The 25,975-nt window shown below is 42.8% G+C and overlaps 1 protein-coding gene across 2 annotated transcripts in view; it reads right to left on the reverse strand.

The window, feature by feature from the left end:
* Positions 1–12,480: 12,480 nt before the first annotated feature.
* The window catches only part of ATRIP (ATR interacting protein), a 31,519-nt gene continuing 18,024 nt past the window's right edge, over positions 12,481–25,975 (reverse strand). Inside the window, exons 7-13 of one of the 2 annotated variants that reach the window (XM_061618044.1) lie at positions 22,187–22,316; positions 20,339–21,046; positions 19,311–19,459; positions 18,196–18,287; positions 16,660–16,743; positions 15,704–15,956; positions 12,481–13,726 (exon numbers count right to left, since the gene is read on the reverse strand). In XM_061618044.1, the coding sequence (XP_061474028.1) occupies positions 13,659–13,726; positions 15,704–15,956; positions 16,660–16,743; positions 18,196–18,287; positions 19,311–19,459; positions 20,339–21,046; positions 22,187–22,316 (1,484 nt within the window). In that variant the 3' untranslated portion in view covers positions 12,481–13,658. Of the gene's footprint in view, positions 13,727–15,703; positions 15,957–16,352; positions 16,490–16,659; positions 16,744–18,195; positions 18,288–19,310; positions 19,460–20,338; positions 21,047–22,186; positions 22,317–25,975 lie in introns of those variants that run through there. The other variant, XR_009761469.1, reaches the window with a different exon arrangement.

Here is a 25,975-nt window from a genome sequence, read left to right on the forward strand (position 1 = left end):
TCATACCAGCAATACTTTCCACTGACCTGCTCTTTTGAAATTTACGGGAGGAAGGCAAGCAAGTTGTTCTTCATTCCGCAAATAAAAAAACTACTGATGAATAAAACACTTCGTACGGATACCAAAAAGCAATAAGAGAACAACTGAACAACCTGCCCGCAGTATGTACCAGCCAAAAAGCAGTATTTATTCCTATAATGATTTTTAGGGTGCTTCCCCTGCCGCTAAATGACGCAGATCGCTTTTTAGTTGATTATGGTATATCCTAATATGAAATGAAAAACAGGAGGCAGAAGTCAGTTTACTAGCTCCTGTCTTACATTCAATAATCACTTACCATAGATCAAATTATGTTGTTGCTGTAATATAACTAGCAGAACACAGCACTAGAATTATATATAAGTAAAAGTCTAATTCAATCATAAATTCAATAAAAATATTTCTACAGCTTGTTGAAGATTTCGTTACAATCCAGATACTGGTATAGCCTTATCAATTTTCATACAGCATCATGGAAGATTAAGCATTTTCCTCTTTAAGTTTAAGTGAAAGTTAGTCATGTTTTGTTATCTTGAAGCAATAGGAGTTATATGCTCGCAGCTTGCTGGAGTATATTTCTTTTTGTTCAGTCCCTGGAGCTTAGAACTACTACTGGGAAAATTAGAAATAATACAGACATCGTAACAGTGAAACAAGCACATATTATTCTCTTAAATTACAAATAGGTTTGTAGTAACGCTTTCCCACTGCAAGCAAAAATATTTGAAATAGCAATGAAACTTTCCATTTCAAGGTGCTTACACATAGTTTTAAACCTGATTTTGCTACAAGGTGATTAAGCACAGATGTTATTAAAATGCACGTGTAAGATCCTGTTCTTAGACCCTAGCATAGCACATTCCTGGAGAGGTACAACACGCACTCCTATAATCTGTACACAGAGACTTTTCTCTTAGAGCTAGACAATTCTTACCTGAACAACCCCTCTAGTCCATGAAGCTGATCAAGAAGGTTGCAGGCTCATTCTTGAAATTCTGTAGTTTAAATTATTTCAGTAAAAGGGAGCAATATTATAAATAGTCCCTTAGGAAGTAGGAGAAGCCTAGAAAATCATGGTTCTAAATAGCCAGTGGGACCCTCTATGAGGTAAAAAGTCTCCCTGCTGCAAAAATCATCTCTCCCAACTGGTGCAGAGGGTGGCAAATAGAGGGGAGGGAGAACTAGTGTGCTCATCCTCACTCTCCCTCAATCCATGGAACATAGGAAGCTGCCTTATCAAAGCATTGGTCAGTGTAGCTCAGTACTGTTTACACTTAGTGGCAGATGCTCTCCAAGATTTAAGTTTGGGGCCTTTCCCAACTAAGGTTGCCAGGTCTCCAGTTTTCACCTAGAGGCTCTGGATTTTTTGAGTCCTTCTCTGGGTGAGTCACTCCAAACTCTCAGCTTTAATTTTTTTAAAAATTAAGTTTCTAGGTGGTCTGGTTCAAGAGACATACACCAAAATGCCAGCTGTCCACCCCCACAACGTCTGTTAAATGAGCTCGTAGCTGGCTGCTCCAACCCTGGGCTTTCAGGTTTGTAGCCAATAAATGAAGTCAGGTTTGTGATTAACAAGGGATTTGTTGACCTTCAGGCAACAGCTAGAACCCATTGCAAGGCCAGAAAACTGTTTACAAACTTTTCCTAGTTTGTAGCTTTCTATGTGTGTGCAGGTTAGGAGATGTAGAACAAAAAAATCATAGCAGGATCTTGGTAGGCAATTGTTTACTGTAAACCGTTTCAGTTATAATAAAAGTGTACATGCAGGGTTTTTTTTAATTACTTGCAAAAATAGCATATAATTTTTTTTCCTTTCAGATAATTTTTGAACAGAAATTTAAAGGAAGTGTACATGCAACTTGTTTAAATTTTCCTGGGCTGTAGAACAGGGCAGCTTATTTGTCTAGTCCATAGCCTGTTTTGAAGCATTATTCCTATACTCGCTTTTCTGGGAGTAAAGCTGCACTGCTAATCCCACATACCAGGAGTAAACCCCATTGAATTCAGTTGGACTTACTTTTGAGTAGACATGGTTAGGATTGTGCTGTAAATCAATGGGACTTTTGAGTGAACATAGCAAAGGATTGTGTTTGTGTTGTACATCTTTCTTGGTCAGAGGAGGAGTGGAGCAGACAGGAAAGGGTTAACTCCTCCTGGAGGCAGAGTCAGCACTATAAAAAAAGTTTAGTTGGTGGCCGGCTGAAAGGGGGAGGAAACCTCCCATTCTCCAGTTTTTGACTCTGCCTTCAGTGAGCAACAGAGTCAGCCTATTCCTCCTGGTTCCCCATAAGGGATTCAGGAACAGTTTGGTTATTTTCTCTGCTCTTCTCAGAGAGTTTATCATCAACTGCAGTTGCAGTGCACAGACTTCTGCTTCTCTCTTTTTTCACTTCCTGCCCTAAGTGAATAGGCAGATTTGAGGAAGAAAGGGATTGTTTCTCTGAAGAGGTGCAGGAAGCACCAGGGCGTGGCAGAGGCCAGGATTTGTCTTGCGCCTCCGCCTGCTGTCCCTTATCAGAACGCTCTTCCGTGGTCTCAAGGAGAGGGAAGCTTTCAGAAGTGTTGCTGCTTTAAAGCCTGGGAGGAGCAGCGATTGGTTCCTCACTATCCAAGGCTTTTTGTTGATTCAGAACCCCCTGGGGCAACGGGCCTCCATGATGCATGGTTTTCAGGTAAAGCTGCTACACTTTTCTTAAGGGGGGAGGGGGCAGCTCCGAGGAAGACAGGTTCCTGAGCGGAGGGAATCTACTTCTCAGTTAAACAAAAACCTACTCACCCTCACCTCAGTGGAGGGAACCATGCTAGACTCCCCGCCTGAAATAGTTTCGTTTTCTCAGCTACTCAGCCAGGGGAGAGGAAGATGCACACGTGGCTCCTGCAGGAAAAAAGTGTGCCAAATCTCACCATCTAGATAAGTCCTCTACCTGTTCGGCTATGCTGGCCTGGCTTAACAAGGCCATGATGAGGGAGACGGGAGCTTCCTTAGCCAAGTGTTGGTCCCATGCACATAGGAAAAAAGGCTCCAAGTACTCCAGGGCACGCTGCTATGATTACTTCTCCTCATTTTCCTCCTCCTCTTCCTCCTCCTGGGAAGCCAGCCCAGTTAGAGGAAGGGGGAAGAGTAAAAGAAGGGGCTCCTTAGAGAAGCTTAAATCCCACAAAGACAAAGGCAAAAGATGCTTCAGCTCTGGGTTCCTGCCTGCCTGCCTTTCCCTCAGCCCAGACTCCTGGGGGGAAGGTGCCCCCCCCATCATCCGCTGCATCAGACTCAGAGAAGGAAGAGTGGGAACTCTCAGGGGAGGATTCCCCCATGCCATCCCCATTCTGTATTCTCCTGACTCCTGTCCTATTTTGATTTCTAAGGCTATGGCCTGCCTTCAGTTAGATCCTCCTAAGGAAACTCTTCAGGAGGGGGAACTAGAGGAAAGGGAATAGGGATCTTCAGATGTCTTCCCCAGGTCAGGGGATCAGAAGGTGGTCATTCCCTTTCCAAAGTCCTTCAAGGACATTGTTAAGGAAGAATGGGATCATCCAGCGAAATCCAAAGCTCCTCATGCCCTGTCCAAAAAGCTATATGCTCTTCCGGCCACCACCATGGCAACCTTTCAAGTCCTGGCCGTTAATGAACCTGTATCTGCTTTCGGGGCCAAGACAGCTATTCCCAAAGAATGAGCGGATATTCTTTCAGACCAAAGTAACAGGCGCAGTGAGGCTATGTTAAAACTCACACACGAAGCATCTGCATTGGCCATGAGAGCTTCAGCAGCCAACTCCTTCCTGGCATTGGCTGCAGTAAAGTGGGCTAAAGCACTGCTGTCAGAAGTGCCTTGTGATGTCCCTGTATTTTAATATCTGTAAATATGGTAAGTGCGGGTTTATTAAGTGATATATGGTAAGTGACTGAGTGAGAGGGGGAGTTCACGGGCTACAATGCTGGAGAATGCTGTAGGATGATTGGCTGAGTGTTTGAATGGCTGAAGGTATAAATGGGAGGATGACAGTTGAGTCTGGGAGGAGTTGTGAGAGTCGTTAGTGGAGAGTTATTTGGATGAGTTGGTTGGCACAGTTCTGAGGGAGGCTTGGATTGTATTTGGCTGATATTTAGGCAAATTATATATGACCAGAAACATAAAGAGTGACACTGTATGAAACCATATGCTTGTTAAATCTACCTTACATAATCTTGTTATTTCCTGGTGTTTATAAATAAATATTTTATTGGTTTACCAAAAGCCTGATCCTTGGCTGGGATTGATACAGACCAGAAGGGTGGGCAGGGTAATACCAAAGGCTGGAGAGAAACAGTATCAAATGGTGGCAGCGGTGAAGAGAGAGATATTGTAACATCGCCAAGCATATAGAGCCACCCAGGGCTGTATACTTTATAGACAAAGTACAGGGGGGTTGTGGACAGCAAGGGCACACAGACACATAGTAACAAGAAGCCAGAAGGAGACTAAAGGCGAAGTCTCAGGCAGAATTGTTTACAGGAAGTGGCTGGTAGTGCTGCCTAGCAGTGGGATCTTGTGAGATCTGTGCTAGAGCATGTGAGAGAACAAATAAAAACCGAGATCCTGACAGGTGGTGGCCCTGGTGAGAGTATTACAGGTAGAGCCAGCGGTGGGATCGTCACATGCCTCCTGATGCCAGGCACGTCAAGGAGGGGCTGCACAAACTGGCAAAAACAGCTGAATTCCTAGCAGGGCTATCAATGGCTACTAGCCATGATGGCTGTGCTCTGCCACCGTAGTCAGAGGCAGCATGCTTCTGAAAACCAGTTGCCGGAAGCCTCAGGAGGGGAGAGTGTTCTTGCACTCGGGTCCTGCTTGCGGGCTTCCCCCAGGCACCTGGTTGGCCACTGTGAGAACAGGATACTGGACTAGATGGGCCACTGGCCTGATCCAGCAGGCTCTTCTTATGTTCTTATGTTAGATTCCTCTTTAGGTAGTCTACAATACTCAGCAAGAGCACTTGGATATGAGTGGTAGTAAGATGCAATATATGGCTGAAACAGTGGGAAGTGGACCATCACTCCAAAGCTAGCCTTGCAGCTCTGCCTTACTTGGGTGGTCAACTTTTTGGTAAGTCTCTAGAGTGCCAACTGGTGGAGACCAAGGATAACAAGAAGGCTCTTCCTTCCATTCCCAGGAAGGATAAGTCCCATAAGAAGACTTCACATTCCTTTTGTCCCAAAGGCTATCCAGCTACCTACAGGACTACTCAACAGTTCCTGGAACTCTTCCTGGAATTCCTCCCGCCAGCACACCCATTCCACACCTTCCTCCAGTGGCAGGGGAGGCAACAAACATAGTCAAAACCCCAAGCCCAGTGTCAAGCCAAGCCACGCATGACACCAGGACGGCCCAGGTGGGAGGCAGGCTTCAATTTTTTGCACATGCCAGGGCAGCTTCCACCTCAGACAAGTGGATACTGAGCACCATCCATAGATCTCACAGACGCGTAACTGCTTCTCTGCTTTACACACGGCCACCACCAGTACCAATACAGGGCCATGCCCTTCAGCCTTGCCTCAGCCCTGCAGGTGTTCACCAAAATCATGGTAGCAGTAGTGGCGCACCTTCACACTCAGGGAGTCCACGAATACCCTTACCTGGACAACCTTCTAGTGAGGGCCTTTTCAGTGATGATGGCACAATGGGATCTCGAGATGACCATCTAGTGTCTGGAGAACCACAGCTTCATCATCAACAGGGACAAGAACCATCTGGTACCCACCCAGCGCCTTCAACATCTGGGAGTGGTCATTGACACAGCTCAAAATAAGCTCTTCCTGTCCACCGAATGCACGGACAAGCTCCAGCACCAGCTGCACACATACCTGTAAGGCAGTCAGGCTCCTCTGAGGGAACTGGCTCAGCTGCAGTACTCCATGATAGTGGCCATAGACTTGGTGTTGTGGGTGCTCTTCCAGTCAAGGGCCCTGCAGTGACTGCTGCTTTAGTATCAGGACCAGATCACCTCATGCCAGAACTGGCTCATCACCTTCCCAAGGCATGTGCGGGAGTCCCTGCAGTGGTGGGGACATTTACCTCATCTGGAGAAAGGCCTTTCCCTCAGAGTCCCAACAGTCTCAATAGCCACCAAAGACACAAGCCTGTATGGCTGGGAAATGACCTTTTGCTCCTACATCGCACAGGGGAAGTGGTCAGCACAGGAGCAGTGCCAGTCAATCAACTGGTTGGAGCTCAGAGCAATCCCACTAGCACTCCAGGATTTCCTACCTCTCATTTATCAGACTCAGGTGCTAATATGCACCGATGTCACAGCCAAATCGCATGTCTGCAAACAACATGGCACGAAATCAGGCCCTCTTCAGGAAGAGACCAACCTGCTGTTCCAGTGAGCGGAAAGACACCTGGCTTCCATTTTGGCCATGCATGTGCAGAGGATCCTGAACACACAAGCTGATTGGCTGAGCCGGGAACAAGTCCACCAGGGAGAGTGGGTCCTTCACCGTGATGTGTTCTTAGCGATCACTTTGAAGTGGGGGCTCCCTTGCATGGACCTGCTCGCCTCATCGGTGAATGCCCAACTAGACCAGTTCATGGCACAAGGCTAGGATCCACATGCCCAGAACATAGTGCCCTGCCAGCCCCCTGGCCTCAGGGATTCCTCTGTGCCTTCCCGCCTCTACCTCTACTGTCCAGGCTGCTCTGCAGAATCTGAGTTCTCCAGGCCGAGGTGATATGGTAGCTCCACACTGGCCACGGAGACTGGTTTTCTGATCTAGTGGACCTCAGCTCCAGTCTGCCATGGCGCCTTTCCTCCAGACCGGATCTCCTTTCACAAGGACCCATCCTTCACTCAGACCCATAGTGGCTCCAGCTTCATGCCTGGAGGCTGAATGGCAGTGGCTAAGTGAAGAGGGGCTGCCTGAGAGGGTTGTTTCAATCATTCTAGCATCTTGCAAACAATCCACCCAGAGAATTTATGACCTCACACGGAAGGCATTCAACAGGTGGTGTAGACGCAGTTACCTGTGATGGAATGCCACATCCACACCATTCTCAACTTCTTGCAAGATGGTCTGGACCAGGGGCTGGCCCCCAACACGCTCAAGAGACAGGCAGCAGCCCTAGGCAATGTGTTTCCGACAGCAAGGGGGTATTCCATTTCCTCTCACAAGTCAAACGTTTTCTCTGAGGGGCAACCCTGCTATCACCACCAGTTAAACACAAGTTTCCCTCCTGGAATCTTTCGTTAGTCCTTAGAGCTCTCTCACAACATCCATTCAAACCAGCACTTTCCATACCAATCAAGGATCTCACCCTCAAGACAGTCTTTCTTGTGGCAATCACCTCAGCTAGGACGGTGGGGGAACTGGGGGGCCTCTCCATCTGGGAGGAGCTGTGCATTTTTCACCCAAACAAGGTGGTTCTTTGCCCTGATCCCAGTTTCCTTCCCAAGGTCAATTCTCCATTCCACAGGGGACAGGACATCTCTCTACCAAACTTCTGTCCCAACCCAGCCCATTGTAGGGAGAAGTGGCACAAACTCGATGTCAGGCGGACATGTACAGAACCGTTCAGGAGGTCTGAAGCCCTGTTTGTGACCTTTAAATGGGTCGCAGGGATTAAAGGGGTCCAGGTCCACCATCAGCCGCTGGGTGAGTGATTGCGTTGTTAAGGCCTATCAGGCAAAAGGGAGAGCTCCTCCTCCAGGAATCACTGCAGTTCGAGGGGCTGCCACCACAGAGGCGCTCAATGAGGATGCCCTGCTGGAGAAAATCTGCAAAGCCGCCACCTGGGTTCACCCATCCACCTTCATCAAACACTACAAGGTGGATAAATTCATTCTGCCAAAGCTGCCTTTGACAGAAGAGTTCTTGAGAAAGTGGTGGCCTAGGTTTCCTCCCAGGGGATCCCCGGGATCACTGTTCAGGTACATCCCATTCCTGTCTGCTCCACTCCTCTGCTGACCGAGAATGGAAAGTTGGACTTACTGTGAAGTGTCCTTCTGGTCAGTGGAGAGTGGAACAGACAGCCGCACCCTCCAGCAAAACCTAGGCTGTGGGGTGGGGAGGGCACCTCTCTGGAAACCCTCTGGCGACCACCAGTTGCTCACCCTCTGGATAGAGTAGTAAGGGCTCCCTATGTCCCTTCCTGGCACTGTGTGCCAATTTGTTAACATTTGTTCTTATTCTATCCTCTGTTCCAGTTCATGTAGGTGGAGTGGCTGGCTGCTCAGTACTTGGTTTTTTACAGCTCTGACACAAACAGGAGAATGGGAGGTTTCCTCCCCCTTCCAGCCAGCCACCAACAAAATTTTTTTTATAGTGCTGACTCTGCCTCCAGGAGTTAACCCATCCCTGTTTGCTCCACTGACCAGAAGGACACGTCACGGTAAGTCCAACTTTCTGTTCTCTCCTCCTCCAATCCTATTTTTAAAGCAATTAGGCAGGGCTTACCTAGGTGTCACTGCTTTTTTTTTGTAGGAAACTAATACTGAATTTATTTATTTTTCAGTTCTGCAATGGCCAACTGGTTTTGACAATAAACTATTATATGGGGTATATGTATTTTTACATCTCCAGTATGTATGTATATGGAATCTTTCCAACAACCTTGTGAGGTAGGGTTGGAAACCAAGAAAGCTCACAACAAGAACTAAACGCATTTAAAATCCAGTAACCATAGAACAAGTTTGAAACAGTTGCAAAACAACTTAAAGTTGCATGATTCTGAATTCTGGTTGGGTGACTGAAGTTCCTTATCACTTGAGGTTGCAGTCCTGTGCATGCTTCCCTGTTTGAGTAAGCCCCATTCAATACATTGGGACTTGCTTCTGAGTAAACATGCCTAGGATTGCACTACAAATATATTTACAGGTTGGGTAAATAATAAACATCTTTGACAGTCATGCTTATATAAATATTTCTTCATATTATGTCCCAATAAGTATCTGATTTTACACTATGGTTGTGCATTATTATTTCCTCTACATTTTAAGTATGCCCTTCTTCCTTGGGGTGGTCATGGTCTCCCTCTGTTGCTTTCACTCTGAGGGGCAGATTAGGCTGAGACATAGTGGGTAGCCCATAGTCACCCAGTAAACCTTGTGGCCGATTTCCATTTCTAAAATTTGATTTCTAAACATTAATTAAAATGATTTACATGCAGGCAATTTATTAAGTAGAGCCACACAATGCATTTAAAGCACTTTCCATTTGGATTTAAAGTGCATGATTTTCCACAAAGAATCCTGGGAAATGCAGTTTCCCCTTCACAGTTATAGTTCCCACAACTGTTAACAAACTAAGGTTCCCATGATTCTGTGGTGGGATTCATATGCTTCAAATATGTGCTGAATGTGCTTTAAGTGAATAGTGTGGATCTGCCCTAGTATGCTGTACATTCATTAGTGAACTGAAAAGAACAATTTTAAAAGATACTTTTTTAAACAGAAGAAGGGGTATAGCTCAGTGAGAGGGCACATGCCTTGCATGCAAAGGTCCAAAATCCAAACTCTGGAAAAGACTATTGCCTGGAATCCTGAAGAGCCAATGCTAGTCCATGTCATCAGTACTGAGCTAGATGGTACCAAATGGTGTGAGTCGGTACAAGGCAGATTCCTTTGTTCCTAAAAGAGGAAAGAGGACCAAATTTATTTATGTATTTTATTTACAACATTTATATACCTCTTTATTGTTAAAAACAACAACCTCAAAGGGGTTTACAGAAGGAATTAAAACAATGAAATTATTGGCAAAAACAGTTAAAGATGGGTATTTAAAAACATTCAAAATAATAAGCCCAACAGTGAATTTAAAAACAGATAAAAAACACAAAGCTTCTACATGCCTGGGTAGATTTGCCTAAACAAAAATGTAGCAGGTGCCAAAAGAGTACAATGAAGGCATCTGCCTATTGTCAATAGGCAGGGAGTTCCAAAGCATAGGTGTAGCCATACTAAAGGATCAATTTCTTACAAGAGCAGAACAAGTACTGTATGGTACTGTAACATGCAAAGCACACCTTGAACCTGGCCTGGTAGCAAATCAGCAACCAGTATAGGTTGCAGAGCACAGGTTATTATGTGCTGATAGGATCCCACTCCAGCAATCATGCCACAGCATTCTGCACTAACTACAGCCCCTACGCCAGGTTGTGCTGCGTGACCTTGGCTGACTGGCTGTCAGGATTTTTAGTTTTGGTTAGGAAACCTGACTGGTTGTGGGATGCTGAGTTTTCTGCCTTACTCATAGGAATCTTGTTGTGGTTGGTATGGTATTACATTTAGAAAATCATCACTGTATTTTCTTTTTGCATTTCATTTATCTCTGACATCACTCCCTCACATCTATAGAAGCAACAACAGTGGTTCCATGCTCTCAACTCAACCGCCTTAAACCAACTGATGATGCACCTTGTTGGTTGCATGGTGGTTTGTTTCTTGCCCAATAGTGGCAAAAGAGAATTCACATACCAGGAAGTGTGGCTGCAATTGTTGTTGTTCCCAAGCTACTGCCCATGAAGGAAGACCAAACCATGTGTTTTCTTTCTTGTCAATTATTACTTACTGGAACTAGGTTGGCTGTCAAAGTGAGTTTATAGCAGCCCACAGGGTAGGCAGAAAAGGGTAGAGAATCTTCTTAACTCTTACTCACTTCTCAAACCTCTCTCTGCAGTGAACAGTCAAGTCTGTAAGGATGTTTGGAGCAGCCATGCTAAAAGACAGATAGGGTATTTCAGGCAGGGGGTTGCCAACCCTGCTTTGGTATGGACATCTTTGCAGAGGATCCCTAGTCAAGCTTTACCAACAGCACAACCCAAACCATATCTACTTAGAAGTAAGTCCTGTTGAGTTCTATGGGGCTTAGCCCCTTAATAAGTGTGCTTAGAATTGCAGCCTTCAGGCGCAACCATCTTTACTCCTGAGTGCTCCCATCTAACACCTCCACAACACTAGGCTCCCTTTTACCTACAGTGACCTTCTGGTGACTGGCCTGGCTTGAGGGCACTTAAACCCTTCTTGCCAGAAGCAAGTAGGCTAGATTAAATGTTCCTTAGCCAGGCTGTCTAAGCAGGTGAGAAAGAATGATCCTGTCACTTCAGCTGAACCTAGGAGTACCCTCATTTAACTAAGTTGTTTATCTTTATTTCCAATTGGAGATTTTTTCTGAGTGGTATGCTCCAAGCAACTGTGGTTGACGCTTAATGTATCACGCTTAATGACATCACTAGGGTCCCTGAAATCTCAGGGTTTGGAATGCTTCTGACTTGGCAACCCTATTCCCAACTCTACCTGGAGACATCAAGGATTGAAGTTAGGATCTTGTAAGTACAAAAGTGTGCACTCTGCTACCGAGCTACAACCCTTCCGTAGCCTGAATAGCATGTGCTGTTTGGGGCTGATGGAAGCTGTAGTCTAAAATACTTGTAAAGCAGCGGGTTGGCAAAGGCTAGGCTCAAGGGATAACTTTCCATTTCTGAGGGGGATGTTCCTGGGCTACTGAAGAGGGTTGAGCAGCAGCTATTTTTAAAAGCCTTAAGGCTTCATTTGTACAACTGACAGCACAATCCTATGCATGCTTATTCTGAAGTCAATCCTATTGTCCGTTGAGACTTATTCCCAAGAAAGTGTGCATGAGCCTTCAGTCTGAAATCCACTCTGCTCAGCTATTAATTTTAAAACAGCAGCTAGTAATACAGCACACATGGAAAAGGAGTCACTAATGTTAAGATGAAAAAACTTTACATCAAGGACAGATTCTTCTCATGCTTCCCTGGAAAGGTTCCAGGTGCACAGAGGAGGCATTCATTTCACTGGCGATCACTCGTGTCCGAGTAAGATTGTCTTCCAGGGTAAGGTCTTTAACAGTGAGTCCGTGACTGTGGAGGCCAATTCTGGATCCACACAGCCTCCCACAGTGAGGACATAGGTTTCCAGATGGAAGATGGTCACGATGAGGGTTTGTTTGACATGCCTTCTGCTTAGCTCGTTTGTCCCTTTCGCCCTGTACTCGTGCTTCTTTAAAGTCCATAGCACCTTTGATAATGGCCAACCTCCAACTGGGACGCGCATGGGCCAAAGCTTCCCAGTTCTCGATGCTCATGTTACATTTGTTAAGATTAGCTTTGAGAACATCTTTAAACCTGTTTTGCTGTCCACCGATACCACTCTTGGGATCACACCCTCTCCATTAATGCAAAACAAAATCTTATGTACTTTGCTTCGAGAACATCACAGGAAGTTCAGATTCTAACTTCTTTGCTTGCTTGCAAGTATCTCCATCCCATTTTCTTAAAGCCAATGTCTATATCTAGACCACAGAGAACAACATTTGTATGTGTCTTCAGTTCATTCCACTTTAAGGGAATTTTACTTCAGTTTTACAGCTGAGGCCCCTACTTCATCCCGCAAATACCTGATGCACAGAATTCCAAGTCCTGCCCAAATTAAGAAACAAAAACTTCCTACTCGTATTGGAAATAAATTGTAATTATACAAAAATGTCAGCAACAAAGTAACAGGGAAGTAGCATGTACCTGAAACTAGTCACATTAAACAGACTCAGCGGTAAGAATTACTTTCACAATATATAATACAAGCCTAGAAGCATCAGAAACGGTAAATCTTCCATTTTACAATGAATCTCTACTGTTTCATTGACAAAGTGGTTTCTGAACATGAAAGCCCCTGAAGATCATATAGCCTTTTTATACATAAACCAGGGGTGGGGAACCTTTTTCAGCCCAAGGGCCGCATTCCATCGTGGCCAATCTTCTAGGGACCACATGACAGTGGTGGGAGAGGCCAGAGGCAAAATTTGGCAGAGCAAGGGATAGGATTCTGATCTTTGTACAGCAGGCTACAATCCAGTCGTACAAAAAAAATCCAGAGGTAACTCCACACCCTCACCTCTCTCCATCCTGGCAAGTAAGAAGTATTATCACAGTTCAAGGACTGATTCCAAACACACTAAGGCACTTCAGGGCAAAGAGCAGGGCTCAGGAAGGGCATGGCCAGAAGAGAGCTGAGGACAAGGAAGAGAGGTCTGGAGGGTTGCATTCAGTCCTCAGGCCAGAGGTTCCCCTCTTGACAAACAGTGCCGTCCTATACTTGTCTACTGAGGAGTAAGCCCCACTGACTTCAATGGGACTTCTTCACAGGTGAAGCATCTATAGGATTGCAGCCACAGACACAAAATTGATCACTTTAAGAACACAAGTATTCTTCTGAAAATACAGTGAAATACATATTTAAACATCTTTTCTGTTAAAAAACAAGATGTGATTTCTATCAGACAAAAGTATTTCAAAAAATGAAAAAGTTCAAATTAAACAACTTTCCACAATATTCCATGATCTGATGAGAAAATTAGACTAGCAAAGTTGTCCTTCCCATAAACATAGAAATGGAGATTTTTAGACATTTTTAACATCCCATTCTTCAGATATCAGTGTTTTATTATATTAGGCTGGAAACTCATTCAATAGAATAGTAAAAGAAAAAACATCAATATACTTCTTGCATTGTGATAGTTTCTGGTTATTTGATATTTTGCCAAGTTTATATTAAATTAAAGAAGTTACAGTCAGTTAAGTTTCAAAGTTAGCCTTTTCTAGAAAGAAACTCAATATATCCTTGAACCAAGATTAGCTGCATTCCATTTCTTGATCATCAGCTTCTGGCTCCAAAGGATACTGTTCATCCAGTGCAAGCTCTGAAAAAACAAGTACATGCATTTTATGCGTGCAAGAATTTCCTTTTGTCCTCTGGATGTTGTTGGGCTCCCCATGACTACTGGCCATGCCAGTGAAGCCGATGGGAACTGGAGTCCAACAACATCTGGAGGGCTACAGGTTTCCCATCCCTGCCTTATACGTGGTTGTGAAGATTAATGAGGAAAAATGGAACCCTGTACACTGAAAAGTGCTACAGAAGTGACAGATAAAACACATATTATAAATATACCATGGATTGTACAGTACCAGTTTATTTGGGTACTTAATAAAAAAAAAAGCCCAGGTCTTTTTCCATTTGTTTAGTTATAACCTCTCAGACTGTAAGACTAACACAGATGTGAGGGAGAGAAATCTCAAAAGTTTTCAAATAGCCTGCATCCAAGAGCCACTGGTATGAGGGTAGCATCTGCGTGGAAGGTTCAGTGGTAGAGTACATTCAAAAGGCCACATGTATCTCCAGTTAGGGCTGGGAGATAATCCTGCCTGGAGTATTGCTGCCAGTCAATGTAGACCAGGGGTGGGGAAACAGTGGCTCTCCAGATACTTAACAGTATCCAGCTCCCATCAGCCCCAGCCACCATGGCAAATGGCCAGGCACAGTGGGAGCTGTAATCCAGCAACGTCTGGAGGGCTACAGGTTCCTACACCCGTTTTCTAGACAATACTGAGCTAGATGGAACAGCAGCCAGACTTGGCATAACTTCTATATTTAGGAACTGGTGCAGCAGACAAACCCCACCCAAACTGTGCCAGCCCCAATAAATTTGGACAGGAGGATCTCCGTGCAAAGAGACTCAACTCTGCACCACTTACTAGGAACACCATCACTATTAAGAAGCACTGGTATAAGTCACAGCTCACACTCATAGCTCTGGACAATTCAGTTAGGAGAGATTAGGAGACATGATAGAAGTGTATAAAATTATGCATGGCATTGAGAAAGTGGATAGAGAAAAGTTCTTCTCCCTCTCTCATAATACTAGAACTCGTGGACATTCAAAGAAGCTGAATGTTGGAAGATTCAGGACAGACAAAAGGAAGTACTTCTTTACTCAGCGCATAGTTAAACTATGGAATTTGCTCCCACAAGATGTAGTAATGGCCACCAGCTTGGATGGCTTTAAAAGAAGATTAGACAAATTCATGGAGGACAGGGCTATCAATGGCTACTAGCCGTGATGGCTGTGCTCTGCCACCCTAGTCAGAGGCAGCATGCTTCTGAAAACCAGTTGCCGGAAGCCTCAGGAGGGGAGAGTGTTCTTGCACTCAGGTCCTGCTTGTGGGCTTCCCCCAGGCACCTGGTTGGCCACTGTGAGAACAGGATGCTGGACGAGATGGGCCACTGGCCTGATCCAGCAGGCTGTTCTTATGTTCTTAGTCGTATTGGCACATCACATTAAACCTTGGCTTAGTGCAGTGTGCATGAGCCAGCTGCAGCAAGCCTTGGGTTCACGTGCTACCCCTTTCTCATGCACAACTGGGAAGAGTTGGAAGCTTTTACTTTTGCTTTTGCTTAAGCACAGCTTGTTGTCCAGACCATGTACTTTACTTGTGTAGCTCCTGCTTCTTTTATCTTTATTACTGCATGAACTGATGACAGCACAATCGTCCATGTAGATCCAATTCACAACTGTAACGTGTTGTCTATTTAAATATGGCATTAGGTTTGTAGACTCTAGCAAAGGAGGCATATTTACTTTGTGTGCACAGTAGAGTAGCATCATATTAATCATATTAACAGGAAGGCTAAACAAATGTCCTACAATCAGTATTGAGATTGGTGAATAATAAAAGCTAGCAAGGTCAAAGCTGCAAGCCCATGCACACCTACTTGGAAATGAGTCGCACTGAACTCAGTACTCAGATTTACTCTCAGAAAACATGCATGGGATTGGGCTGCAAGTTAATGTACCAATATTCACTAAAAGACACACATTTCATGCAAGCAGCCTCACCTTCACAGGCTTTCAGATTTGGAACTTTTCTGAGGATGGCTCTGACTCCAGGCATGACATGATCATACTGATGAAGCACTTCCAGGCAATGTTCATGGAAAAGTTTGTCCTTTTGAGACAAACTGTGCAATAGCAAAACAGTGTCCCGTAAAAGCTGAACAACTTGCTTTCCACGCCCATCAAACACGTTTCCTTCCACCCTTCTGACTGTCAGCCATTGTCTATGCATCATTACAATAAGAACCTTCACTACCTGCAGGAGAAAACACAATACAGTTCTCATACAGTTTGGGGCAGGGATTGGGTTTTTCACTACTGCCACTTTTTTAAATGACAGATTCATGGACGGCAGGACTATCAATGGCTACTAGTCATGATTTACTTATTTATTATATTTATATCCCGCCTTTCTTTCATCACAGAACCCAAAGTGACATACATGTGGTTCCCAGGTGGTCTCCCATCCACACACTGACCAGACCCAGATCTGCAGGACTTCAGCAAGGTGGTGGTCTCATGTGCTTTCATACCATACTCTGGCTATGTTCTACCCCACTACTGGAGGCAGTATGCCTATGAATACCAGTTGCTGAGAATCACAAATGGGAAGAGAGCTGTTGCACTCAGGTCCTGCTTGCAGGCTTCTCACCATCATCCGGCTTGCCACTGTAAGAACAGGATGCTGGACTAGATGGGCTTTTAGCCTGATCCAATAGGCCTCTTCTTACATTCTTATGTAAGTAGTAGTGTTGCAATACAGAAGCGTAAAATTCTTATTATGAAGGACTATTGAAAATCAAATAATATATTAGGAAAGTGTTATTTTATTGTAAGATTACACCAAAAATGCATAACTAATGCGTTAATTTTTCACCTTTAAAATAAAACATTTACTACAACCTTCATTATGGAATAAATGTTCTTCACATGGGTTTTTATTGCTTTCAGTGGGTTACCTCAGAGTTGCACTGGCAATCTGTTCCAGCAAGTAATACAGATGCACTGCAGCATTGCACACACTTGGTCAGAAAGCGAACAGTCTAAGACAAAACAAAAATAAAGACCAGACAATGTATGCGTCAAGATGAAGGGGTGAAGAAACAAAAAAAATCTGAGACTCTCAATGCAATCTTACACATGTGTATGTAAAGTAAGCCTTTTTAATTCAGTGGGATGTACTCTCATGTAATTAAGTCTGCAATGCTATGCACACATACCTGAAAGAAATCCCTAAAGTAACAGGCATTGGATCAGGTTTTAAGATGTTTTAATATACTCATACAGTATGGTATCAAGGCCAGCTCCAAGTCTGAAGGGGCCCTCAGCACCTCTCTCTGCTGGGCCTCCCATCCGTTGCAGGATTCTCTCCCTGCCCCCCCCCTCTGGTAACTTCGCACTTCTGTGCTCTCTCTTTCTCTCCCCCACCCCAAACCCCTGGTGGCTGCTTGCTCTCCCTCTTCCTCCTATTGCTGGATAAACTCCCTGTACATTTTGGAATCCTGGAAAATCAGGGTTCTGTAACACATGGGGAGCTTCCACCACTAGAAGAAACCAGTAAAACTTGGAGACGGCTCTCTGCTGCTGGCAAGGCCAATGGGCAGGACTGAGAAATGCAAACAGCTGCAGCAGCTCAGCATTCTTCTCGGTGCTTGGAAAAAAGTAAAGGGATCTATCTGGCCCACAGGCTAGCCAACATCAGTGGTGGTGGGCCCACCACTCCATGGGCTGATGCCAAGCCCAATTTTAAGGATGCTTAAAAGCTCCCTCAGAATATACAAGCACAGAAGATTTTAAGGACACTCTGAGATAGATAATTGAGGGATCGCAGCAGACAATCGGAAGAAATATAAACAAAGAAGCAAGAACAACCCACAACCAAATGTCCCTTGTCAGCACTCTTCAGGATAACATAGTGCACGTATTCAAGTGATTGTTCTCAGTTAGTATCCACCTGCAGTCTTTTCTAGGCAGCTGCTGTTCAGTGCCTTGGCTTCTCCGATGCAGGTCTCCCAATTTACCTGCTCCTGACTGACATTCTGTCCAGTACAGCCCACTCTCCTGTAGTCCCCCCCCCGTCCTTTTTCAACTGTCCTTCCTTCTCTCCTTAAGCGACCATTGCATAGCAACTCATACCCCAACATTCCACATTCCCAGCATTCCATTAACTTGGTACTGGCTACACAAGCTCTATTCCAACCACGTGTAGACAGAGCAACCATGGCTGCAGCCCTTCAAAAAAGGACCAAAAGCAAAACAAAAACGAAAAAAAATCCCACAACAGGTGAAGCCCTACAGTATTTCTGTGGTAAAATGTTGGCTTATGTTATAGAGAATACAGGTGTGAAGTCCTGTTTTTCCAGTAACAGTTTTATATCAATTTGAATTTTTGTAGTATGAAAAAAAATGAAATGCCTGATTCTAGCATTTTCTGCTAAATTAGAAACGAAACATTCCAAACTCTTACTTTAAAAACGCACACATACACCCTTTACCTCTTGTTCCAATTGCAGCCAAAGCATCTCGGATGCTGATTTATCTGGACGTGATGTGATATATGTGTAGAGTGCTAAGAGGATACAGGTTTCTATAAAAAGAATGGAGTAGAGCATTTCAGTATTATAAATTAGTAATGTTACTGCAATGCCTTAAAAACTGCAAAGCTGTTTGGAATACAGCCGCCGTCAGTGGCTCCCTGGGCACTTTAATATAAAAAATTAAATATCACAAAACCACACTTCAATTCCATTTCAAAAGTGCTTTCTAAAAAGAGACTACAGGAAAGGAAGTGGGGAAACACTACAGAGAACCAAGACAGAATCCCTTTAAACAACCTTGAAATAATAGTATTTCAGGTGGTGATCCACACCACCTACTTCATTTGGATGACCTCTGCTCCCTTGTTCCTGTTGGTCTTCTTCTTACTCCATCGCATTCAAAACTTCTCACTCTCTCAGAGAAGTAACTGTGGACAAAAAGGGAACTGGACTGGGCCAGCACTTTAGTGACTAGCCTGGTGCAAAGTGGCAACTCTCATAGCTTTCTCCGTAGATAGGACCACGACCTCACCACTTCTAGATTTTAAATTTTCTCTCTCTCTGCCAGGAGAACAGAGAGGAAGAGAGTGCAGTAAGTCTCCCTGAACTCCTGATGTGGTGGTTCCTGGCTGGGTAACCAATAAAGTGCTCCAGCAGCTGATAGCTGGGACTAGATGCTAACATGCCAAAAAGAATTAGGGCCTCAGATTGCAGTACACCTAACATGCAAAATATTTGGTTCTCTTTAAAGAGCCAAAGGGGAACTAGAAAGCAGAAAACACATGACGACAGTGGCTCACGGCACAAACTGTACATTGTCTTTGTACAAATTGCCTTTTTTAGTTTCTTTGAAAGCCTTAACTGAGACTGAGAATGCTAACAGATAGCAAAATATTTTAGAGCATAAATTCAAGAATGCAGAAGTCTTGAGGAAGGTAATACTGTCTTTCCAGATTGAAAACTTAACATGCAAAAATCTATTAAAATAACCAGTAAGTTTCCATTTTTACTCAAGCCTTACAATTCAGAGTTTTGCAAAAACAGGAGGATTGGGAAGATTTTCTCTTTCTCACCTGAACATGAACAAAACTGAGCAGCCAGCTCCTGGTGTGAAGCAAGTGAAGTTAACAACCTAACAGTTAGATGGACAGCAAACAAGGGAGATTCAGAAGATATGCAGCGGAGCAGAGTCTGCGTTTGTCTATTCAACAAATGCTGAAAGCTTTAGAGAAAAATAAAACAGAAATTAAATTAGAGGCTATAATTCTTGAAGATATTTTATACTGCTATAGAATGTCCAAAATAGTCAAGTAATCTTATGCATGTTTACACAGAAGTCCTATTGTGTTAAAGTAAGCGTGTTTTAGGATTGCAGATTTAGTTTTCCCACAAAGAAACTTAGTTTTTCCCATTGCAATGAATAGGCAAGACCACAGTTGCTTTTCTACTATTTTAAGTGATTTACAATTGTTATTTGCTTACATAATTCTCATGCATTTCAGTAGGAATTATGCAGAAGTTTCTAGGAGATTGTGCTCCTCCTTGCCAATTCTTCACAGCCAGTTAACAAAAACTAACTCAGCTTTCCTGTTCTTTGAGAGAATCATGGCATTATACTGTTTTTACTCTCTTTCTGTCACACATACATGTCACACACACTTTGTGCATCAACCCTGCCACTAACCCCAGGAACAGGAATCCCAGGCATGCCCTATGCCAACCCCCCCCTTGTGTTGGCCCGCTTGCACTCCTTGGGTGCTCGCCTAGCCTCACCTGTTCCCCCTCAGCTTGCCCAAGTCACATTCCACCTGTTCCTCCACTGCTCGTCACCGCCTTGCCTGCTTGCCAGATGGCCTCCCTCCCTCGCCAGCCTGCCTCACCTGCTGCCATGATCCCACAGCATTTAGAAAGCTGTCATCACATGATTACAGTATAACAGCAGCCTAAGAAAAATATTGTGTGTATGTGTATTTCAAAATAGGTTGCAAAATTATCCTAATGGCATCATTTACCAATTTATCTATGATGACTGTGAATCTTAGTTCAAGACAGAAAAAAATAAGTTGTTTGGAAAATGCATTTCAGTTAAGCTGAATTTTACCTTATAAGTAAGTCAACCGTTGACTTTTCAGCTAATTTCACTAGAATTCTGAGGCACTGATTCATGATGCTATGTCTTTGGTACCCTGCTGCCATAGCACATAAAGCCAAGACCTGCAACAGCTTTGTAAATAAAGAATGTTGGGACCGATCAACATTAGCAGTATCTACGGCTGGAGTGAGCTCCTGAAGAATGGCTCTCTGCTGCTTACTGCAAACAGCCTTGTCCTCCTCCAGAATTTCTGAATCTCCCAAACCACAATCTGATTTCATATTAAGAGAGAGTAATGTATAAATAACATCCCAGCTATGAAATACCAAATAATAAAGAATGCCCAGAGAGAGAAGTGCAAACTCTTCTAGAGTAGATAAAAAATCATCTACACTTGATGCTGCACTTGAAGTTCTGGAAGAACAAACGGATTGATTTCCAGAAGAAATGCTTCCTGTCTTCATCATTAACAGCAGGGCTTGGTGGTATGCACTAATATGATGTTCCAGGAGAGGAAGAAGATGTATTGCCCCAGGAATTTTATAGCGCTTAAGGGGGGATATTCCTATTTCACTTTCTTCTGAGCTTTCTTCCAAAGAGCCTTCATCCACAGCAATCAAATTCAATCCAGTTAAGGCAAGTTTTTGAGCAATTCCTAATGAAGTCTCTTCTTCTTGAGAGCTTGCAGTCCTTGTGTTGATGCTTCTTGTAGATCCTCTAGGAAAAACAGGAGCAGACAATAAGTTACTCGGTATCTTTACCTATCACTGTTGACAAGGCCTACAAAGAGTAAGATCCCTACAGCAAGGTCAAACTTGCCTATTTTAATTTAATGTTTCCCCCAAAGCAGATGCTACCTCATTTTGTCTCAACAGACCATGAGAGAAAAGGTGTTTCACAAATGTCTGAAAACACCTTCAGGTTGCAAACCTTTGCTCGCAATAACATTAGCTGGAATGCTTAGGATTTGGTGCAAATACCTCTGAACTAGCATATCTTATCTGACGCCACATAATTTCAAAGGTAAGTAATGTTACACTAGCATATGGTCACTGCTGGCACAACTTCACCAGTGGAAATGCCAAAAATGAAAGGAGTCATGCTAGAAGAGGAACATTCTAAATTTGCTAAGACTCTGATCCTAGCTGTTATGTCAGAGTAAAGTTGTACCGGCAAAGATGCAAGATAAAACGCTTCCATGGAACAATATGGAGATAGGGTAAGACATGCAAATTGGGTACCTGGTCTATCAATTATCATAATTTGCATATCCTCACCACATCAAATGCCCCATTTAAAAGACATGCCCCACTCAACAAATGCCTATTCTTAAATTCCAGTCAGATCCTAATTAAGGTTTGAGACCCAATTATTCTAGGATGCTTTTTAAAAAAAAAACTTGAAAACATGGTAGAAACAATTACCCAAATTTTCTAATCAATGATGGTCAGAAGCTGCTCTTATTATGGTCAGCTGAAATCCTGAATGACTGAGAGAGTTCTGTTATAAATGCCATTTTCCCTTTCTTCCCTCCTGAAACTCCCAACCATGAGAGGTTGGAACATCTTTACAAGGCTCTCGTTCAACACTGTTTGGATCCTGGAAAAAGAGTCATCCTCTTAGAGGGAGAGGATACTCTGCAGTATTGCGTGGCATGTCCTACTTGTATCTCTAAATGCCAACATTCTACTGTGAGGAATGCTAGCAATATTGAAAATAATTGTATAAAGTTCCTTTGCAATAGGACCAGGTTATAAATGGAAATAATAATAATACTTTAGCTGATTCAGTAAATTGTTTTAGTTTTGGTATTATTTCATATTATGCTCTTAGTATTACAAATTAGTTTAAACCTACGTATTGAAAGAACTAGACGACGCATCCAGCCCAGGTTCGGTGTCAATATTACTGCTAAGAAGACTGCAGAGTCCTAGGGATGATCCAGCAACAATAGGCTGTTTCAGCAATGCATTTATCAAAATGGAACCTGCAACGATATATACATCCAGTGTTCAAGACTTACATTGCAAGAGGAGTGGAAAGCTTCCAAGTAGCTGCTCTTATGAATGTGGTAGAAAAAGAAAACCAACAGCATTAACATTTGCTATATATTCCATGGCTGGATATAAGTGGCTTAAGGTATTAGAAAAGTGCCACTTAGATACACACGCACACACAGGAGTGGCTATGGCTTACTGTACACAGGAGAATCAGGCACACTTCACTCCTTTCCACTAACTCAGGGAAGAAATAAACCACAAACCCTGCCTTAGCATTATGCCTGAGGATCATAGTTTCTTTCGCTCCCATATTTGTTTGAGCAAAACAAACCATGATCCCCAGGTTGGACATGAGGCTAGGCCAGCTCCTGCTGAGAGGAAGGGCAGGATATAAATCAAATAAACAAATAAATAAAATTATGGTTTATTTCCTCCCAGTGCAAGCAAGGAGGAGTGAAGCAAGGAGGAGTGAAGTAAGAGCAATTCATTTGTGCTAACACCATTTATTTTCTCCCTTTTACATCTACTTGGAAAGAGAACTAAGTCTATCAATTCTGATTACATTTTTAAAAGGGCAGCTTGGTTTTAGAATTACATTATGAAGCAAGCTATGCTGCCATTTGGTCTTGCTTCTACTGTAAAGCCAGGGATGGGGAATATATGGCCCTTGAGATGTTCTTAGACTACAACTCCCATCTGCCCCAGCCAGCATGACCAATGGTCTTGGATGATGGGAGTCATAGCCCAGCAACTTCACCTCTACAGTAAAGAGATAGACCTCAACATGGTTGCTAAAATAAGGCTAAGGTGTCATTTCAGACAGAAATGTGCGTGTGTGAAAAAGAATGAATGCTTAGTCTGTCTTCAGAAGACAACACAGTTCCCATGCAAAAGAGAAGCAGAGTAAGACGCTATTACACCTGTTTACTGGGACTTTCGGCCAAACCAATAATGCAGCTCTGCTTACAAAACAGCAGGTGCAAAGGAAGAAAATATGACTCACCACAGGCAATTATAAGCATGATAAGCCACAGAATAGGGAAAAATATGTCTTAGACATCTATTTTTGGATGAAAGTTGTTGACGGTGACATATGCAGTTGAAGATGTGTTCAAGAGGTATTCAAACCCACAAAACTGGCTTGGGAAGTTATAAGAAGCCCAAATTCAAAATCAGATTAGTTTATTTGAAATATACCACTTAGAAATTAAGATGTTAAACAGTATACAAATTGAAATAAATGTTGGCTCTTATTTATTGTTTCATCCACCAAAAGAATGAACAGAGATTAGTCAAGCAGTCACTTTTGAACCTGCCACAAAGGTGATCACTCACATCAGCAAGCTGTGCATTTGATAACTATAACAACATTGGCTTGATTAGGTTGAAACAGACACATTAACAAGAATGAATATTATTTAATGTAGCTGGAAACTCAGTTTAGCATTAACAACAGAGACAAACAAAGTCTGTTAACCTTTATGGTTAAATCGATAGTTCTTGTTAATTGGGCGGCTTCCGGGAAGTGGTGCTGGCTGGTGGTTGTCTCTGAGGGAGCTCTGCCTCAGAGGAAGCTTTTTCCAGGTTAAAAGCCAGCCAAGAGGAATCTTGGACTGGCTCAAATGTTCTCCAAGGTATAGGAGAACCGATCAGATCTCCCACAAGACTTCGTTGAGCTGTCGGCGGCTGGAATTGATCAGGAAATTCCTGAGATAAGAAGGCAAGCCGATCGGCTGAAGACGGAGTCTGGACTTCCACGCAAGCTGCACTGGGATAAAGCGAAGCGTTTTTTCTTTTTAAAACGTTCTTAACCAGCGAGCCCACTTCTACCTAAATCTTATCATTCGGCTTACATTACTGCAATAAAAGGGATTTGTTTATGAATCAGCAACTGAGAAACCTGGGTGAGTCATACCTTTTCTCTTTTAAATATAATTAAGGAAGAAAGAAAATATAAACAACTTATATACTTTTTTTACGACAAAAAGCTGGCTTGAATATGGAGTTATAAAGTTTAAAAACGGATGAGAGGCAATTATTATATTTTGGACTAATTTTCTCTTTGGACTATTTCTTTTTGGATAAATCCGCTGCTCGTATATGCTAATAACTGTTTAGTCTTGGCAACAGAATTGTTTTGCATTCTTGGATGCAGATAAGAACTGCTGGCTGGATTTCAATAATAGGCCTGGAATATTAACTCTTTTTTCGGTGGAGAGAAAAAAGAAAAGAAATAGATTGCCTCTAGGTTCTGAAATAGTGATTAATATTAGAAATTAAAGGCTTCTTTTTGAAAATGGCAACTAAAAAAACAACCAAGGGGCGAAGAGGTTCTATTGATACACAGGAAGAGGATATACCCCCAGAAATGTTTAAAAAAATAATGGAAGGGATCAATGCTATGAAACAGGAAATGAATGAAATGAAAACTGAATTGACAGATATAAGAGACTATATTAAAACACAAGTGGATGAGATTAAAGGGACAATTGGGCAAATAAAGGAGGATGCAAAAAATACTAAAGAAAAGGTACAAACCTTGGAGAATAGAACAGATATACTAAATCTGGAATTAGAAAAAAATTTGGACTATTTAGCTATGACTGAAATGAGAAATAAAGAGCATTGTTTGAGATTCCGTGCAATCCCAGAGGAAACAGGTGAAGACATTAGAGACAAAATTGTTAATGCTTTAGTAAAATTTCTGGACTTGAATGAAGATAGGATGGAATTTGAAATAGACAAAGTTTATAGAATTAACTCCAGATATGCAACAATGAAAAAAATTCCAAGAGATGTGCTTGTTCACTTCGTAAAGAAAACGACCAGAGATATGGTTTTACAGCAACACTTTAAATATACCTTTAAAATTGATGGTAAGGAAATACTGGTGATGAAGGAAATTCCTATTAGACTTTTACGTAAGAGAAAAGAATATGCTTTCCTTACAGAAAAACTTAAGCAATGCAAAATTCAATTTAGGTGGGACGTTCCAGAAGGAGTGATTTTTACATTCAGACAACAGAAATATAGATTGAATACGGTTCAAAAAGCAAGGGACTTCTTGAGAAAAGCTTCAAAAGATATGGAAGAAGATAAACTCAAAGATATGGATACAGTTCCTGGGAAACAAAGTCAACAAGGATACGCAGAGGAGGGGAAGGAAGATGATGGATCAAAAGGAGCATCAGGCAAATTTTAAAATACACGCTTAACGATGGATTACAAATACCTAACTTGGAATATAAATGGAGCCAACACGGCGCAGAAGAGAAAGAAAGTGTTTCATTATTTGAAAAAATTAAAATTGGATATAATTTGTCTACAAGAAACTCATATTCAGAAGAAAGATTCTAAATATTTGATTTGTAAAAATTTGGGTGAAGAATTTATTTCAGCTGGACCAAAAAAAAAAAATGGAGTTGTTCTCTATATTAACCCACAATTGCTTCCTAAATTGGTATTATTGGACGATAGTGGTAGATTTGTGGGGGTTGAAATTACTTTACAAGGTACAAACATTTTGATAGTGGGTATATATGCCCCCAATGAAGATAAAACAAGGTTTTATACAGGACTTATGGAAAAATTGTCAGAGTTTTCATATGAGCATTGGTGTGTCATGGGTGACTGGAATGGGGTAATC

The sequence above is a fragment of the Rhineura floridana genome, chromosome 3 (assembly GCF_030035675.1).
Source record: "Rhineura floridana isolate rRhiFlo1 chromosome 3, rRhiFlo1.hap2, whole genome shotgun sequence".
In the NCBI taxonomy this organism is placed as follows: Eukaryota; Metazoa; Chordata; class Lepidosauria; order Squamata; family Rhineuridae; genus Rhineura; species Rhineura floridana.